Below are 20,675 nucleotides of genomic sequence, written 5' to 3'. Positions count from 1 at the left end.
CGCACATCTCACAATTCAGGTCAGTTCCGTTCGTCACTTACATAACTATAACTTGAAAACTTATGAATAATTTCAAGTTAGAAATATGGTCGAGCATAAAAAGTCGTATGAAACTTGCCTATAATGGTAATTAAGACGCTCGTATGAAAATTATGAAACTCGCTTGCGCTCGTTTCATAAACAAACATACTCGTGTCTTAATTACTACCATTATAGGCTCGTTGCATAATGTACTATTACGATATTATGAAAAGGATAGCTAACCACACCTTAAAAAATAACAAGAACAGAATTTTCAGATAAAAATTTTAATGATTTTACAGCTTTATACAGATAAATAATTTTCTACACAAAATAAATACATAGCTATGGAATTCATTACATAAAATAGGTGTGAAGTAAAGCCCTTTAAGTGAGTGAAGCTGGATAGTAGCTGCAATAGTTTCCTTACGTTCCTGTCTTCTGTTTTATCCAGTCAACGTAATCAGAGACTTTGGTGTAGACGGTTGGATACTCTGGTCTAGCACAGTAACGCGACCAAGATACCAGACCAACAACATTTCCATCAATAAACAGTGGGCCGCCATCATCACCCTGTGAATCATAGAATAAGGTTATACTTATATCTAAGCACCGGATTTTTATGTAATATCAAGGTGTGAAATATGTACATATTTATGTAAGAAAGCTAAGCTGAATGTGTACCAAAATATGTCGAAATATTTAATATCAATATCTGGCAGGTAAAGGATAGGTAAGACTCTCCAGTTGTGATTTCATAGAGCACCCGACTTTTTTACCGCACACTTGACACATTACTATTTTTCCACCTGTAGTGAAAGTTTCGTTCATTCCAATCAATGATTTTATTTTTGTCGTTAGGGTTGAAGATACAGGGACCATTTTAGTTAATTAAAAGCAGTAGATAAACTCACTTGCACTTTATACTGTAAGTACTAAAACTAGAGAACTGAGTGAAATGAATGACAACAGTACTGCAAGCACTGTTTCGCTTTACTGGATTAGGAGAAAATAAGAGGAGATGTGGGACACATGCATTTTAGCTGCTCCCTGTAAGAACAAGTATAGTACCTACTAAAACCTCAAACTATAGGCATTTACAAACTGTTGTTTGAAAAGTGACATTCCTGTCTCATTCAGAAGGGTAGGATTATTCCAGCCGAGAACCATACTTTCTAATTGGTCAAAAAATCCCATTTCCGTATAGGTCTACTGAATTTAAAATAAAGAGGTCAAGCAATAATCTGAAAGGCTCATGTCATACTTGACACGAGTTTTCCCCGGAAGAATTAGGAAGAGGGTGGGTAATGTTGCAAATTGCATGGAAACGGCTTGTTGAGACGTGTGCAGAACAATTATAGTTCAAGAAAAATCATGTCGTCCTCCACCGCATGAAGACAACGCTACTTTCTGAGTGATTTTTACAATACAAGGTAGTTGTATGAGAAAGGTTGCCTTTTATTCACTCATATTTACAGTGGGCGGTATGGAGTGAGTGCCTCTATTACTTCCTAGAAATAAGGACGTTATGTTTCGTCCCGAAATATATCCTTTCTTGGGTAGGTAAAAAGGTTTTTTGAAATCTATTTCAAATTGTAAACTTCCCCAGCAGAAGTTTTCTTTTTGCTTTCAGAGAAATAAAAATGAATAAAATTCCTAAATATGTAGATTTATGTAATACCAAGCTATAATATGTAATGTGTGGTAAATATGTAAACATATGTAGTATCAAATTTTAATATATTAATGGTAATTACAAGATTCGCAAATATTAGTTATTTATATACGGTTAGGTTGAAAGGAATATAATATGTAATTACATAAAAATCCGGTCCCTAGTTATGAGTTATGCAGGGTGCGCAATGGGGGTCAAGTTGAGCTCTGAGAAATCTCCCATCTTTCAGTGTTGTATGCACAAAGTTTCAACAAATAAAGTTCAGTAGTAAATGTTATACGGTATTTTTATTTTATCCATACCCAAACGGATTACCCTGTATAGTCATATTTAATTTGTGCTACTAACACTTGTAACTATGCCGCCAGACATTGTTAAGCACGAGAATTGGGAGCTAATAGGTTTTGAATTGATGTTTTACTTCTACTATTTGTACCGTAGGCGTCGTCGTTCTCGGTGACGTGCTAGTGTCTATGCTAGTCGTTCGTTTGGAGGTTCTTATGTTCAAACTCCTGAGGAGACCATGAATTTAAAGGGCGATACAATTTCTTATGGCCGGTTTTTTCAAGTATTGTTAGAAAATTTAACGTCTGTTAAACTCTAAACAGTTTGTTAATTAATAAAATTGTATGTTTTCAACACCATTTTGGTTTAACAGTTTGTTAATTTTAAATGTAGGATTTCAGGCAGTTAACTCGTTTAACAGTTAGTTAAATATGGCCGATGTCCCCACAGCTGTTTGAACAGAAGTTGCGAAATTAATATTTTGTGTCTCTCTGTAGGGAATGTTTATCATATGACTGGTAATATAACATTTAAAAATACTTTGGACTGTTTAAATACATCAGTGTTATTTTATTTCTTTCGTATTTCGTATCCATAATAGCAATGAGGAAATATAACCTTACTTTGTAATTATTATTCAGCATGTCACCTACAACTTTCATTTGTCAACTGTTTGTTTATGGAGCGTGGCCTACTATAACAGGTTGTCATTTTATGCAAGTTTCATGACTCACTCTATAATGTAGAATTTAAAGATTAATTTTAGCCAATCAAAAATTGTCTTACATGTGTAGAATCATTACCAACTGCTGTTGAGTAGTTAAAATAGTGCTAACAGACGTTATAGTGAAGTGTTGGTTATCTTAAACAAAATTATGTTGAACAAATGGAAAATAGATTAACTAAGCGTTAAAAATAAACAGACGGTTAATTTAACATTCGTTAAGCAAAATTAAACATTACTTGGACAAACTGGCCATTAGTATGTAAGAGTAGTAAAGCTGTTAGTGGTATGTCGTAGATTTATGTTACGTAAAAGACCCCTCTCGATAATGGAGAACTCCAGACAAAATTTGTCTGCCATTCTCTGCCATGTTAAATTTTAACGTTGAATAATCCCTGCAGTTGGAACTGTCGCGAAATAAAATACTTCTACTATGGTTGGAGAGTTAAATTGCATTGTTCAATATTATGAATATGAGAGACAAATGTCAAAAATTAACTTACTATAAATACTGTAAATGGATGAAAATAAGGTGTAGTCTTGAGTTCAATTTAATCAAGTTAATAAGTGACCAAGTAATATATGACTATCAAAAATTATTATTTTTACACGTATTAGTGCTTGTGTGTTTTTTGTGCTGTATATAGTCGAACTGGAAATTACTTTTCTAGCTTCTCCCAAGGGTTCTTTATTTCTGTTACGGGATTAATCTGTACCCTTTTCCTTCTTGGTCGAACTGGAAGGATATATAGTGAATATGCTTCCTCAGTGCCACCGCTGGCACTTGGAACCTCCCCTCTAAAAAACTTTGTAGTGTCCGATATTTCCTTGGGCGAGCACTTTAGCCAATGAATCTTAAATGACGATTTTCTAACCATAGGGAAAAATACTTCTCAACAGAAACTTTATTAAGAAGGAGTATGGAGAAGTACGTAAATCACGAAATATTCCAAATGAATGTGGTTTCAGGTGGTTAGATTGGATAAGAAAATGTAAAACTCCTAGTGTGAAAGGTCAGATGAATGTACTTACCCGACAGGAACCCCCGATTCCTTGTGGCACACCAGCACAGATCTGACTGTCGTATACATGGTAACTATAAAATTCATATATGCTGTTGCATTGGTCGTGATTCACGATGAGGATGTTAACTCTCTGAAGGGTGTCGGAGAAAGGTCCATGTTCCTGCAAGAACAAACACATTTTATTTTATCACTCTCGTAAACTAATTTTTTCTCGCATATTATGCAAACCTAAGTAGCCTATCACTTAAAATTAAGGACGCATGTGCACAGTGTCACAGACACTGATATAAACACACAATTACAGGATAATATCTAGTAGGAAGTATAATACTAATTAGAACTAAAATTCGTATACTTGTTAAATTATATGCATGTGATATAGTGGAAAATATAGAAAACTGAAAATTTTGAGCATACGTATAATTTCTTAATAATAATATAGGCCTATATATTTTATTACGAATCTGTATATGTACGAGGGTCATTTCGTAAGTCATGGCAACTAAATTATATCTTCCGAATAACTTAAAATGTTAGTTCTGTATGAAAACCTGTTGTACACTGTACGGGATGCCACCGCTAGATTGCGTCTATTTGTATTGGTGGCTAGTTGACGGCACACGCTAATATACGAGTAGTATGCTAGAGGCTGTGCTCCAAGATGGATGTAAGTAAAGTTGAATGGCAGTCATATGTAAAAATTGCAGTTCTACGTGGCAGAAATGCCTGTCAATGTCATTCTGAGCTACGAGAAGCATTTGGTAATAGTGCGTTGGAACATCCTCCCTACTTGCCTGATCTCGATCCATGCGACTCTGGTCCCATTCTGCAATTGAACAACCCGCTATGTGGGAAACGGTTTGAAAACAGGGAGGACATCTTAACGAGAGATGGTACACATAGACGAATCGCACACAGTCGATGGTATTCAACACCTGCATCATCGTTGGTAAAGACGTGTGGAAGCCTTGGGGGGTTATTTTGAAGGATGTTAACTGAGAGTAATATACTTTGTTTCTTTTTGTGCTTAATCAAATATCTTTCAATTTCCTTTACTCGTACCCAATTTGATACCAGGAGTGCGACTTTTAATCGCTTATAGTGAATTTCTGTTCCTGCAGCTTTATTATCTGATATGACATAGTTGCCATGACTTATGAAATGACCCTCGTAATATACATAAGAGAATTTGGACGAGAAAATGCATTCAAATTTAGCTATTATGCAAATGTATATATGATAATGTGTGTTTACTTCTTAAAAATCACAGGTATTAAAAGAAGTAATTTGTTTATGGCAATGACTAATGACAAAAAGTTCGTAACAATTTTGATACTTGTACTTCATGCAACGTAAATTTGACAGTCTTAAGCCCCATTTATAATGAAAATGAAACATAAACCTAACATAAACACAGAAGTTTTCGGTATTGTTACCGAGTGGCATCATTCACAAAACGCTGACATTAACATTACCATTAGACGATAATATGAAAAGTTGCAAACTACAAACTTTCATGTTTATGCTTATGTGATTTGCAAACAATACACAATCGTTGAGCGCAGAAGTATGCAACAGAATATGATGAAATGACGTCGTTGTTATGTTTCCATGGTTACCAAGTATCTTTACGGTTATGTTTATATTGCCTTCTTGAATGATGGAATGATGCTCTGACTTCATTTTACGGTAACGTTTATATTTAAGTTAACGCCTACGTTATGTTTAATTTTCATTGTGAATTGATTTTTACTCTTTTCTGTTCCTGAAATGTTCCGGTATCAGAAACGTCCAGTCATGTAAGATGTGGAATTCCGTTCATAGAAATGGATGATTGTAATGAAAATGTCAGAATGTCTTTCTCAATATACAGCAATAAGTAAAACGAATATTTTTTTGCTATTATTCGATTCTAATTTTACTTAGTGTAACTGTAGGCCTATATTTACATTTTAAATTAAGTAAATGTAGATTTCACTGGTTTTTATAATTCTAAATTTACAGATATATTGGCAGGAAATAAAGATGTGAAAGAAATAGAGATACAGTACATATAGACGATGGTTTTTATTATTTTATTTTATTGAGTTATTTTACGACGCTGTATCAACATCTAGGTTATTTAGCGTCTGAATGAGATGAAGGTGATAATGCCGGTGAAATGAGTCCGGGGTCCAGCACCGAAAGTTACCCAGCATTTGCTCGTATTGGGTTGGGGGAAAACCCCGGAAAAAACCCCAACCAGGTAACTTGCCCCAACCGGGATTCGAACCCGGGTCACCTGGTTTCGCAGCCAGACGCGCTGACCGTTACTCCACAGGTGTGGACTAGACGATGGTGCGGCCTACTAAAATAATTTATAATTCATTTTATATTTTCAGATATGCCTAGTAATATAATAAAATAAGTATATATAAATTTCAATCATAAGACACATCTGTTTTGCAAATGTTTATTTGCTATATGAATATGGAATATATTAACGTTTTCGCCTTATTGGGCATCATCAGATATAATAAAATTAGTAATCTGAACCTTGATCAAATTGAGCAAATAACAAATGAGCACTGTATTATTCATGGTGTTGGATCTCCATGAGCTTTATGTATAAAAGTATAAATAAAATGAAGGATAATTAATTTCAATGTGGTGCAAACTTTTAAATTGAAATTGAAATTGTGTATACATATAACTCATGTTACAGTATGAATACAAATTGATCAATTAGAATTATACGATTTATCAACGTCATGTCATTAAAATCAGATGAATATTTAGATCTAAATGATCAATAATAACCACTATTTGTATCAATGTCAGATAACATTCAGTTCACAATCGAACGGATACGTAAGTAATCTTATAAAAATTTATTACATCCCTCTCTAAAATAAATAACTTTACATCTTCTCTATTTCGACTATTAATTAATGCTTATATCGAGTATAACTATTACGATTTACAACTCTGATTCTCCCCACCTTTGTTTTTCAGTACACGATTGAAAATTCTACACGTATAATTACAATCAATCGACAACATAAGATCCATCAGTCACAACACAACATCATTATTGTATATAGTACCCTAAGTAAGCTAATATATTCATTTTATTCATAATTCTTTAACATCATTGATAAATCGTATAATTCTAATTGATCAATTTGTATTCATACTGTAACATGAGTTATATGTATACACAATCAATTTCAATTTCAATTTAAAAGTTTGCACCACATTGAAATTAATTAAACTTCATTTTATTTATACTTTTATACATAAAGCTCATGGAGATCCAACACCAAGTATAATACAGTGCTCATTTGTTATTTGCTCAATTTGATCAAGGTTCAGATTACTAATTTTATTATATCTGATGATGCCCAATAAGGCGAAAACGTTAATATATTCCATATTCATATAGCAAATAAACATTTGCAAAACAGATGTGTCTTATGATTGAAATTTATATATACTTATTTTATTATACTACTAAAATAAATAATAAGACTTATAATTTGTATGAAATATTAACTATTTTATATCGTTCGAATGTTAGTTACGTTTTTAACATGTTGTTATGCATACATTCTGACAACAAAGAGGAGAATAAATCCACAAACTGTTAATAATTTATTTTCATTTTTAGAAAATGTAACACATTTCAGGATAAACCAGAATGATTACAGTATTTCCACGTAATTGTGAAAAAATCCGTTAATATTACATAATGATGCGTAGTCATAGGTTTGAAGGAGACCTTCCTGATTTATGAACTACAGCCGAATTGCGTAGGTATTACCTGTATTGGAAAATTATTATTTGTAATTATGAAAGAAGTTGAAAATCAAACTCCTATGTGGCGACAAAAATAAATTAATGTAAGAACTTTAAATGAAATTTTAAATGTAGTTTCACTTACTCCAAGTTCACCCCAACCAACGACAGTGGCGACTGTGTTATCAGCGGGAGTTTGTCCTTGAGCTGGCAGAGAAATAGGTTTCACATCCACTCCATCGATTTGGAAGGGGTTCGATACCTGAAAATTAATAAAATTATATCCGATATTGAATTAAATTCAAGTCGATGAAAAATACGTATGAAAACGTTAATGATAGCTAAGTGCCGATGAAAGAGGATTTTTGTAGTTTTTAATGATCTTTGTTATTGAGACTGTGCTAGCCAATTAAAGAGATTATACTTCTGAATAGTTAATTCTCTAATTGTAATATTTTTTTGCTCTTAAAAGTAAAGAAGAAAAGGTATTTTTAACGACTTCAAATTAGTGTAGCTCTGAAAATATTGAGAATAGGATACATGTTACATGACAGTTTTTGCTAAGAATGTCTTCATAAATAAACTCCGTAAGTGGCGGTAACTCTTCATGAATCACCCTATGTGATCAGAAAGTATGTATCATTTACTAGTTTTTATTGATACTATAGTTTATTGATCTATATATTTAATAGGCCTAATATGACATATGTTTACTATAAATTACTTTTCAGTAAGTTTCATAATATTTTTTTCTATCTATTGAGAATCTGTTAACGATAAAAAAGTCAAAATTTCAATAAATAATCGGAATCTTACCTTAAGAACAGCAATGTCGTTTATATAGGAGTCAAACGCATCGTAGCTTTCATGGATAACAATTTCAGATACGTTATGTATTGTACCTCCACTGCTGAGATTAATCGATCCTGCGTAAAGTGTCATGGATGATGCGTTATTCCTGAAACGTAGATTGCAAATTAAAGTGTAATTGTTTAAAAATAAATGTTGCACTTAAGTACAGGTTAACTCTGGTATGACAGTGAATACAGAAATTGTTCCGTTGCCTCCGTCCACAAATCATAACATAATGAATGATACGATGAAAGAGTAATGGAACGGAGAAAAATTCTTTCCGGCGCCGGGATTTGAACCCGGGTTTTCAGCTCTACGTGCTGATGCTTTATCCACTAAGCCACACCGGATACAACTCCGACGCCGGTTAGAATCGTCTCAGATTAAGCTCCAACTCTTGGGTTCCCTCTAGTGGGCGCCCTCTGCACTACGTCATAGATGTCTATGAACACAGGACCGAAGTCCACACATGTGCTGAGGTGCACTCGATATGAGTGACTAGTTGGCCGGGATCCGACGGAATAAGCTCCGTCTTAAATCACGAAGTGATTTACGCATATCATATATATATTATTTTAATGTACCGAAGTACATATGATATTTCCATGCAGATATTCTGCGTCATCATACGATGAAAGAGTAATGGAGAGAATTTTTCTCAGTTCCATTACTCTTTCATCGTATGATGACGCAGAATATCTGCATGGAAATATCATATGTACTTCGGTACATTAAAATAATATATATAATGAATGATGCTAAATATATTTAATTATATGATTTATTTTTTTTTTTTGAATACATACCATTGCACACAATGTGCTGCCGTGAGGGCCCAATTCTCATTCAGAATGGAGGCTCCACAACTATGACTTGATGATATCTGTAGGGAGAGCTGTAACATTGAAATGAATATGTATTTGTAATTTAATAATATAAGTAGTGGCTACTTCTATTTGCCATTTGAATGATGTATAATAATTTCACTCAAGTCTAGCTTCAATACATTATTCATCGTACATCTGGATTCTTTGGAATTCAAAGGCGGGTCTCCGACATGACAATTCGATGCTGTGATTGTGCACAACTTATGTTATATTTCTTGGCGATAATTTAAAAGACAAATAGTTATAATTAGAGCCCGGATGTTAGGCAAAATGCATTTTTTAATGGGTGGAAGTAAATCATTATTTTGATAGATATGAATGTGACTTGGAGTAAATAAAGTGATAGGGCAAATTTTTATTTGGCCTATTTTCCTTTTTAAGGTGTTTCTTACTAATTCGATAGTAAACGCCTTTTTTTGTCATTTTAGAGCAATATTTCTTGTTTATTTGCAATTTTCTAATTAATTGTGATGTAATGTGTATGAAATTTAAATATATGAAACAATGACGCACTTTACTAACAACAGTAAACAAAAGTAATTTATTTCGGGGCTTAATCTGCTAATACTCATACTTTAATACTGTTGGTCTAATATGAATAATGATCGACAGTCCACAGTTACAAATATAATGTCATGTCTTCACGATACCAACAATCAGCTTTATAGTTTTAAATCCTAAGCCCGTTCTGATAAAAATTGTCACGTAGAATTTTCACTTTTTTGCTTTCATATTTTGAAATCTTACTGTTATAATTTTGTGCTACACGTGTTTATTATTGTAGGAGAAAGAAATTTGAGTGAGGAACAGTCAGTTATTGTCAGGTGACAGAAGGTATAAGATCGGTTAGCAAGAATGCCTAAATTCAGTAAAGCATTGCAAAGTAAACTTCATGCTTACGTTAGTGAATTTGGTGCTCATGTGTTTGCAACCGATGGAACAGTTTTGTTATGTAAGGTTTGTGAAAAGACAGTTAATCACGAACAAAAAGTATTTTGTAAGTCAACATGTATCAGCTACGAAGTGAAAATTGAGTTATGTTGATATAATTTAAATTTATTGCTAAAATATATTATGAATTTTCAAAATTTATTTTGCATTTTTTACGTTTTTATTGTCTTTTTTTCCAGTCTATTTTAACTCTTATAAATGCCTAAACATCCGGGCTCTAATTATAATTATTATAATGATGATAATGATGACTTTTAAACAGTGTGTAGACTACAACTAAGCAAAACTATTAGTGTTTCTCTATCAAGTTTCAGATGAAAGTTATTGTTATACATGTCATTGTTGTTAGAAGTTCAACATATTTTGAGTTCTTTTTTGCTATTAGTAGAATCCTGTATTTGGTTACTTTGAATACAAGTTAGGTGTACCTCGATCATACTAGCTTCACGCTGCGGTCTCTTCCTTCACGTTCTGGTACTATGTGTTTACATTTGTTCATTTACCTGTCTGTATGTTAGTCGGTAAAGAAGGGCAATGACACTCATGTACAAAATACCACTTGGTTTTAATAACAGTGAAAACAAAGTATTTATTTAAATTCAGATTATTTGCAATAAAATATTTTTTTACTACAGTTAGACAAAATTAATAATTTTTTAGGAACCATCCCCTATATTTTCGGGAGCCACCACATCTTGCCCGCACATGCAATTAGAAAACCATTCGAGCTAAGATGATACATTTACTGAAATTTATTAAGTAATATTAAATATGTATGCAATGCAGACACACTCTCTCACAGACACTCTGGTGGTCGCCACTGAAGATATATAGTTACAAAAGGCCTATCTTGAGATGAGCAACAAATGTAACAATATTAACCTGAGAAGCATAGGCCTAATCAAATTTCTTCCTTCAATCGCTTTGTTAACATTATGTATTAGTTCTAGTGATATAAAAGGAATCGAAGTCTTAAACAATTTTGAACCCAATAAATAATTCCGGTACCACATAATAATATTTAGTTGTCATGGCAACACGATCAACGTAATTTCTCTACTCCTAATTTTTACAAGAAGTAGTACGCATTAAGATACTTTAGATTCGATTACAGGTAGGAATTAACAAATGAAATAGTACATTATGCAACGAGCCTATAATGGTAGTAATTAAGACGCGAGTATGTTTATGAAACGAACGCAAGCGAGTTTCATAATTTTCATACGAGCGTCTTAATTACCATTATAGGCAAGTTTCATACGATTTTTTATGCTTGACCATATTTCTAACTTGAAATTATTCGTAAGTATTCATGTTATTCTTATCTGACTTATGAGCGGAACTGACCTTGTGCAATATCTCGCAAATTGTGAGATATGCGCAGACGCGAAAGTATTGATTTTTTCCGAGAAACGAATGTCATTGCCCTTGATATAATCTAGAGAGTAAAATAAACATTAATCTTGATATTACCTTGAAATTGATTTAGACATTGAAAAACGAGATGATAAATTGTATTTATTTGAATATTATTTACAATTAACGCTAATTATTATAGTAACAGAACATAACCTTCTGCGACAGTATTGGATTTCCAGCCTGCGTGACGTTTCGCTAGTTGTCTTTCGATTGCATATCCGAGAATAATCGATACTTGCGCTTTCATATTGCTACAATGGTGTTTTCTGATTGGTGGAACACTTGAACTTTAATGAATAGGTGTACTTTAATGAGGTCCATTAAAGGGCTGCTACCAGGTGTATAATTACTACATTTCGGCATGGTCGAGCATAAAAACATAAATGTCAGCACAAACTTAAAATAAAACAAATTAGCGGCTATGACTGCGTGGTTTGTGAGTCTCTACACATTACGATGAATGTCTATAAATATTTTAAGTGTTTCAAATGGAAAAAATTCTCCTAATTTTTGATAAAATACATGTTCTTTCCTAATGAAGTGCTGGCTACCAAATTCTTCTATTAGGTCACTGATCTCCAAGCGCCCAGCTTTGCTTTGCTTTTTTTTTTTTTTTTTTTTTTTTTTTTTTTTTTTTTTTTTTTTTTTTTCGTATGTTCACTGAACAGTAGATCTAAATAAGCAGCGTTGGATGTTGTCAAATTGCAGTTTACTCCATATATATCTACACCTCGTGGTTCGCTTAGAGGCTTTAGGTAACCAAACGCAAGACTCTAGTGCAGAAGTCTCCAAAAAGCGTATCGTCATTCGTGCTGTCGATGCTGCCCGCCGAACACAATGTGCTGTAAGACTAGAGAAGGGGGAGAGATTCGTACCTCAACAGATGGAAGCGATCAGTGGGGGATCGCGGCAACGGTCTGCTTATGTTTACAAATAACATCAAAAGAATAAGAAATATCATACGTTTGTATATTATTTTTACATACTATGAAGCTGCAGCCCTGCTATTGACACAAGCCATTGCAAAGTCATCCTTTTCTGTTCTATGGTGCCTTTCAGTGCCTGGAATAGATCTTCTCCAGTTGTATTTTGTAATTACATCTAGAAGACATTCAGACACAGTAAAATGTCCATTAACTCCTCGGATGAAAATGGCTAGGTTAGCTTTGTCATTTGTATCTGTGCTTTCGTCCAATGCAAGTGAGTAAGCTACAAACTGGTTAATTTTGGTTTCGACTTCAGATTCAATTACATTTACAATCTTGAAATTTCTTCTCTGAACTGTAATTGGAAACATTTTAATTTTCTTAAACTTTGAGTTTGTTCTGGACACAGTATTTTAGCAACGTCCTGTATGCACGATTTTACACATGATGCTCCTGTAAAGGGCTTAATTGATTTTCCAATACTCCAAGCTAGAACATAGCTAGGAAAAAGCTTTTTTTTTGTTTAAGACTGAGGACACGTGTGTGATTTGTGTCTGTATTTTCTTGTTTTATGTTTATCAAAATATTTGTAGGCCTACGCATTTCACCTAAAATTAAACGAAAAACTATATGTTTGTCATGCCGAACTGAATGTTAACGTATTGTAATATACCGATTATTATGTATAACCAACAATTATACAGATAGCCCCAAAATAAATTATTTTCACATGTCCAACATGCCTGTAATTGTATGATATTCTTTGTGAAGTGTCTAGTATTGTCGTCGTATGTTCAATTTTAACAGACCCTTAAGAATTTTCGAAGAAATTAAGCATTTCACATTCTCCCCACTAACACAAAAAAAAATTTGTCTTCCTATTCATCCTTGAATGTACTACGTCCATGATTAGAAAACATTGTGAAACGGTGGAACACTGCGACCAACACAGTGATAATGGCAGTCCACCACTGCTCTTCGTTTGCGCATAGACATTGAGTACAGTACAGGTGGAGATGGGTGAGGCGGAGCGCGCTCATTATGTACTGGCTTCGGTTCCGTTCAGGGGCCTACTCGCGAGTAGGCTTTTGGAGACCTCTGATCTAGTGATTAGTAAAGGACGAAATCATTCATAAATTAAAATATAACATTTGGTATTAGAATATCATGTTTTTGTTTAGTCTACCTGTCCAGGAAATTGTGATCGAACAGCATTATCGCCATTGATGATGCGGCTGCCTCTGTTCACTGGGATTCTTGGAATTGTTTTGCCTGTGTGAAGAAATATTGTGTTATGATTCAGTTTGTTTTAAAATGTGAAAAGTATTTTGATTAATAATGGACAAGATGACCTGAAGGATAACAGCAAATGATATAAAAACAACGTAAATAGAAGAGTTTTAATGATACGTAAAATGAATGTATGGAACGAGAGGCCAAAATTCAATAGAAACTCTGGCCTTGATTTAGAAGTGAAGAGAATTCCAATTAATGAAACCGCTGTATTGCTGTTGCTGTTATCACTACAACTATAACTAACACTACTGCTAATTATACCGTTTCTACTGTAACTACTATAACGTCTGTTAATTCGAAGAAAAGAGGTTAATGAAAGCTCTTTTTAAAGAACGGTTTTCTTATTTAGAACCTGCCTATTAACAACTGTCTGAGGTGAAATTAACACATGTGGAAACTTATGAACACAAGAAACGCAATAGAGTTAATAAGGGCTGAAAATGTGTCCCAATTGTTCCATAAAACTGTCACCTTACCTTGAGTTCCAGCAGCCACTAAGATGGCAAGAAGTATCAGGCTTCGCATCATTGTAGCGTTCTTATTTTCACCTCTTAACGAACTGATTTCATTCTAGTCTCTCCGTGTCTTTTATACCTTAAACACTCCTACACGATTTTATTGTGATAATCTCATTGATATTTTATCTCTCACTTGTGGAGATGTATCGTGGGTCGTACTGAAGTGCCGAGATAACAATTAGCCTTTCACAAACGGTGCTACTGAGTTTGTTCTGATTGTACACTCGAAGCTTTTGTCGCTGCATCCGTAAATTTAGTGTTATCTTGTTATTGTAAAATAATTTGTTACATGAGATAATGCTGTCATTATCTTAATGAACATAATAATTATCAGACTATCAAAGATTGGTTGTCGGCCTGTTCCGGCTTTACACCATGACATTTCTTATTGCGCCATCTAATTTTTATCTATTTTTTTATTTAATTTTGGATTAATTTTACTTAGTTTACGTATATGACACTTAGAAAGTATGTTTCTTAAAAATTAAATTGCTATAGAATGGTCATACGCAATGGTAAAAACACTGTCGGTTTAACGAAGTAGACCTGAGTGTATAAACAACAGAAGAATAATGCTACGAACGGCAGGTTATGAAATTTATGCCAAATTTGTTTTAGAAATTCAATCGGATTGTAATGACAATAACTTATAGATAAAGTAATTAGATGTATAAGAGGAAGAGCTTTTACTATTGTTGTTTTCACCTTAAAACGTTAAGGGATAAAATACTTGATTATTATTTAGGAAGTGGAATGTTGTGTTCATAGAAATTAACTCTGCCCAATGCTTTTCAACAAGAAAGCATAATGGGATATTTTACTAAAGAGTGATATTCGAATTGATCTAATACTATTAATGTGGATTTCATCATCATCATCATCATCATTATCATCATCATCATCATCATCATCGTTTTAGACCATGTGATCTGTAACGATAATCTAAGAAAGATGGCCTTGATTCCTTCGAGTTTATGAAAGATAAATTAATATGCATTGATAATAGTGTCAACAATTTTAAAGATACTATGGAAATGAAACAAACAGTTCGATAAAGGTATAGTTTGGTAGAGGCAGTGATAGTAGTGGCATTAGTAGCAGCAGCAATAGTAGTGGCTTGGGGGGGGGGGTTGTGGACGACTATTCATCACGTCGGCTCTACAGTGGCATATTGTGCACCCCGAAGTATGGAATGAATGAGAATGAGGTGTACCAGTCCACCGGCCGCATGAGACTAATCCAATGAGCTCCTTACACCCCCCCCCCCTTAAGTTCATACCACCAAGGTGACCAAGCAATACAATATAAATTCCGACAGCCCTTCTAAGGTGTCGAAACACCCTCGAAAGTTCTCATAAGAAATGAAACCTGGCAGAAATATTGCGAAAGGCTTGGAACCCAGAGACTGTTTTGGAGTTGACGCTCCTCCTTCAAGCGGACGAAAACGAGCATCATGACCTGAATATGCTTATGGAATGAGATGATGAAGATGAGTGATATGAAATCTAAATTCTCTTTCTACAGGGAAGAGGAAGGAAAATGGGCCGTGGTAATGGAATTTGTGCGAGATCGTGCGTATTTGCTTGGTTTCCGCACAAAACCAATCCGCGGTAAGTCTAAAACTCCACATTCAGTATTCCCAACCTAACACACATAACAATTTCCCTCTTCTTACCGCTTAAGTGACATATTGATTTTACTGCTTTAAACTTTTAACATATTATTTTTAGAGACGTTCAATATAGTAATAATTATAAATTGGAAACTTACCATTGCAATTTCACCTAAATTGCACTGTTAATTATTGTTTTTAAATATTTGCAAAAACTAAGTAAACTCTACAACTCCACTAAAGTTACTGCATTCTTGATGCAAGTAACATGAAGGAAGCCGTGAAAAAATCAACAAGATTCCAGATGCCGATGTTATTACTGCAATATGCTATATAAATAATATTTTTAAAATATTAAAATGAAAAATAAGTCATTACATAACCTTACCGTTTGTTTTAAGTTCGCATTTATAGACTGGGGGGGGGGGAAAGACAGACATATATCACGGCCTGCTGGAATATAGTAAACATAGAAAACATTTTAAAGCAACAATGTTGAAGATAGATATTTTTGTTTTGCAAATTTGCCGTCATTGAACAGAAACAAAGATGGAGATTTCATTGCAACTGATTAGAAATTCCTCTTTCAGGTATGTAATAAACGATCTTCGCACAAAATAATGTACGGTACACAAGCGGTATGTTTGTTTTCATGTTCTCGGAAATTAAAAAAGCTCAACTACGTTTCGGTTTTTCAATCTTTTCCTCGAACATGAAAACGTCAACATACCGCTCTTGTAACGTATATTAATATTTCAACTCGACATTTGCCTAAGTAACTGTGGAAGACCCAGAAAACACAACAGTCAGGTTGATCGGTCCGGGGGTTTGAAATCGAATGCAAGTCCCGTGATTAACTCATGAGCCACCTCGCTGAATAAGATGTAGCTTATCTTATTCATCATAATTTCATATATACTTGGACCAAATGTTTCACGAATGAAATTAACATGAACTAACACGCTTTGGAGTTTCAAGAAATGTCATAATCTGAACAAATTTTTTCGCTGATGATCGTAGAGAAATCACAGTACAAAAATGGTTTGTAATGCTATAACCTATAAACTACTCGAAGCGGCACAGCATTGTGATTGTTACATGTCAAGGTTAAAAGTTTTTAATGAAAGAAACACAAATTAAAAAATTTGTAATTAATTTATGACTGTCTTAAAATATACTGTATATTTTGATTCAATTTATCTTTTGACTATTATACTCGTTAAAGTATAGCATTAAATTCAGAAAATATATTTGTATCTATTTATTTACACTGCAAGTGGGCAAGCACCCAGTGGCAGTGGTATATACAATATTAACAATACACAGTTAAAATGATAAGCTATACACAATAAAATTTACAATACATAATACAATTTACAACACATATACAATATTATACACAATACAATAAGAATACACAATACAATTTAAATCACAACTGCATCGATTCTTCCGCCTCTATCTACCTCTTCAGCTAGATCCTGAACCAGCGACGTAATTTGACTATCACATGAGAAGCCTTCCCTAAAACCATGCTGGCGGTTGTAAAACCAGTTTTTCGCATTTAGAACATGACGAATATAATCCGATATCAAATGCTCCATGACTTTACATACGACAGATGTAAGGCTAATCGGTCTGTAGTTTCAGACATCTAATTTATTTCCACCTTTATGTATGGGTACCACTATAGCTGATTTCCAGTTACAATTAGTATAATAACTATAAGAATTAGAAAAATACAAATGTAAAATTTTAGAAATCCGCATCAGTGCCTCAAATTTGTGTTGAATTGAAAGTTTGAAAATGGAACAAAAAAAAAAAAAAAAAAAAGACAGAAGCAAAAATATACTCAATCCTGTGTCATATCTGAAATGAGGAAATAGTGGAAGATTTAGAAGTTGAGTCTATCCGTAAATAAATTTGTAAATATAAAAATAAGGGGAGTGAATATTTTAAATAATGTTAACGACTCGATCATATTAATTGAAGTATAATAAATAATACAAGATGTTAAAATTGAATCTATGAGTAAACATAAATTTGTCACTGTAAAAATCAACGTTGTAAATAAGCATTTAAGAATATTCACGTCTCGATCATATTTGAATAATAAGGACATTAACAAAGACTTGATAATAACTGGATGTATCATTTATTAAATTTGTAAATATAATAAACTAAGGAAACATTTAAAAATATTTACTAATCGATTATATTTGGGATGAGGGTATAACTGAAGATAAACAAATTTAGCCTATCAATAAACAAATTTCTATCTGTGAGAGTATATGTAGTAAATACGTATTTAGAAATCGTTGACAAGATTCTAACCACCAAAATACAAAAAAAGGTTTTACTTGTAAATTGGGCTTAGATTAGGAAGATCTTGCGTATGTAGCAATGTAGGCTAACTGCCATTTGTTGACTAGCATGCGAAATAGAAGAATGCCAAAGTTGTATCTAGATAACAAATATAGAAAACTTTCAGGCAGCTTTTCTCGAAACAAGCACTTGATAATTTAGAACCCTATCTTTGTATTATTAATACAACGAAATGTTTACGGCACGATCACATTTGAAATGAGGATATAACAGAAAATTAAAAAATTTAGCTCATCAGTAAACAAATTTGTGAATACAGTATAATCCCGATTATCCGGCCCTATTTTTTAATTACAGTAATGTACGTATATACAGTACTGAACGATGACAAGCCAATTACATGCTGTAGTGTATTATGAATAAAAAACTCGTTTATTATGAGTAACGCATTTCTACATTACTGGACATTACTTTGTCCACGTGGGTTTTAATTATGGAATTATATTATAAATTTGGACCTATACTAATACTGTATTTTAAACCTGCCGTTGTGAAAATGTTTGCTCTCTTAAGGGTAAATTAGGAGTCCGTCTAGTACTGTAAATAAAGAAAATAGTATATAATAATATTTACTATTTTTGTGATAATACTTGAATAATATGTAGGCCTGTTTATATAATAATTGTTCGATTTTAAAGACTTTAAATTCGAAAAAAAAATCAATTTCGAATTGTAGTCAATACGTTTTTAAGCATATTTTAACTATTCTTTTTCGACGATATAAAGAAATTTTTGAAGTTTCACCCTACTCAATAATGCCATATTGGATGGTGGACTGTACGCAAGATACTGATTGGTAAAATACGGCGAGGAATGACAACTTTATAAATTGCTTTACGACATCTGCTGCATAGATAAGAAAGATGAGAATATCATTTCAGAAGTTGATCAATGATGATGCCCAGATATTTCATAACTGCAGCTTCTTTCAAAGGAAGACATTTATAATTAGAAACATAACTACAATTATACATTGGCCAGCTTGAATTACTATGATGATTAAAAGATTGTTGACCATTAGATGTTAAAAAGGATTGATGTTCTTTTTGATATTTAACGAAAGAAAATTACAGCCAAACCAATCTTTGACTATATTTATGCCTATGTTATTATTTTTAAAAACTTCATCCCAGAATAACAACTAAATAATCACCACTGTATCATCTGCTTATGAATATATGAAGCCGTTACTATTTTACAAATCTAGGTTAAATACGATATTAACGTATATTATAAAATAAAATAGGTCCAAAAATCGTTCCTTGTGGAACTCCAATATCCAACTATGTATTGACTTCTAATTTCCCCGCCAATGATTAACGGACCAAGAATGAATTTGGATTTTGACTAAATAAAAGCAATGTGGGTTTGTTTAAGACCAGAAAAGTGTCTGTATTTGGTCGGTTTATTTGTCCATCATAAAATTTTGCTTCATCAGTAAAGTTTATCTTCTATGGAAATGTCGGATATTCATACAGTAATTTTGCTTTACACCCACTCACGAAAAAATCAATTCGTCTGTCACAATTACCTTCACATTGGTGTTGTAGCAATTAATTGTTGTAAGGAAGTCATTATTTTGTTTTGATGAAGCGTATTTGGGATGGAGGTGTGATTTGCGTCATATACTTTTGATAACTGTCGAGTGCTTTTTTGACTGATTTGCAGCTGCTACTAATATCTTAATTTTATAAGACTGTACATCCGTTGTTACTGTTTTCATACGTCCACTTATCGTTTTATGAGCTACACTTCAAGTATCACGAGATTTATTGATAAGTTCTGTCACAGCGCTATGTTTGATAGGTGCGTGTTCACGGTGATAACGATTTTAAGTTTTCAGCAATATTTTAGTGGCTTAATCCACCACAGTGTTGTACGCAGAATTTTGCAAAGGGGGAGTTATTATTAAAATTGTTTACAATTCACATTTTCTGTATTTTTAATTGTGTGTATTCATTTTCATTCATAGTGATCTGCCTAAGTGCAGGTCTTTCACTGCAAAACTTTCCCTGTTTGCAGTTTTTTTTTGGGAAAGATACTGTAAATGCTGTAGCTTCCAGTTGCTTTCCGCACACCACTCTTTGTTTCGCATCTTGAAAGATCCCAGGGGCCCCAGCATGGAGGTAAGGATAGTGGATTTGACTAATTAGGCCCTGCGGACTTCACCGAAATTCACCGCAAGGGTGAAATATCAGTTCTATTGTATTGTATTGTATTGTATTTATTAACATTCCATGATATTCATACATGCTTACAGCTAGAATATGGAACAAGTAAAAAACTTAGTATTATTATAAAATCTTAATTTATAGTCACAGT

At 33.3% G+C, this 20,675-nt stretch overlaps 1 protein-coding gene across 2 annotated transcripts in view; it reads right to left on the bottom strand.

The window, feature by feature from the left end:
• Positions 1-289: 289 nt before the first annotated feature.
• The window catches only part of LOC138700353 (trypsin-1-like), a 37,544-nt gene continuing 17,158 nt past the window's right edge, over positions 290-20,675 (bottom strand). Inside the window, exons 1-7 of one of the 2 annotated variants that reach the window (XM_069826923.1) lie at positions 14,315-14,444; positions 13,729-13,814; positions 9,166-9,254; positions 8,324-8,465; positions 7,653-7,769; positions 3,738-3,890; positions 290-594 (exon numbers count right to left, since the gene is read on the bottom strand). In XM_069826923.1, the coding sequence (XP_069683024.1) occupies positions 448-594; positions 3,738-3,890; positions 7,653-7,769; positions 8,324-8,465; positions 9,166-9,254; positions 13,729-13,814; positions 14,315-14,366 (786 nt within the window). In that variant the 5' untranslated portion in view covers positions 14,367-14,444 and the 3' untranslated portion in view covers positions 290-447. Of the gene's footprint in view, positions 595-3,737; positions 3,891-7,652; positions 7,770-8,323; positions 8,466-9,165; positions 9,255-13,728; positions 13,815-14,314; positions 14,445-20,675 lie in introns of those variants that run through there. The other variant, XM_069826924.1, reaches the window with a different exon arrangement.

Source organism: Periplaneta americana, chromosome 5, assembly GCF_040183065.1.
Source record: "Periplaneta americana isolate PAMFEO1 chromosome 5, P.americana_PAMFEO1_priV1, whole genome shotgun sequence".
Lineage (NCBI taxonomy): Eukaryota > Metazoa > Arthropoda > Insecta > Blattodea > Blattidae > Periplaneta > Periplaneta americana.
Note: the sequence above shows the minus strand (reverse complement) of the source record. Positions and strands in the feature narration are given on the sequence as shown.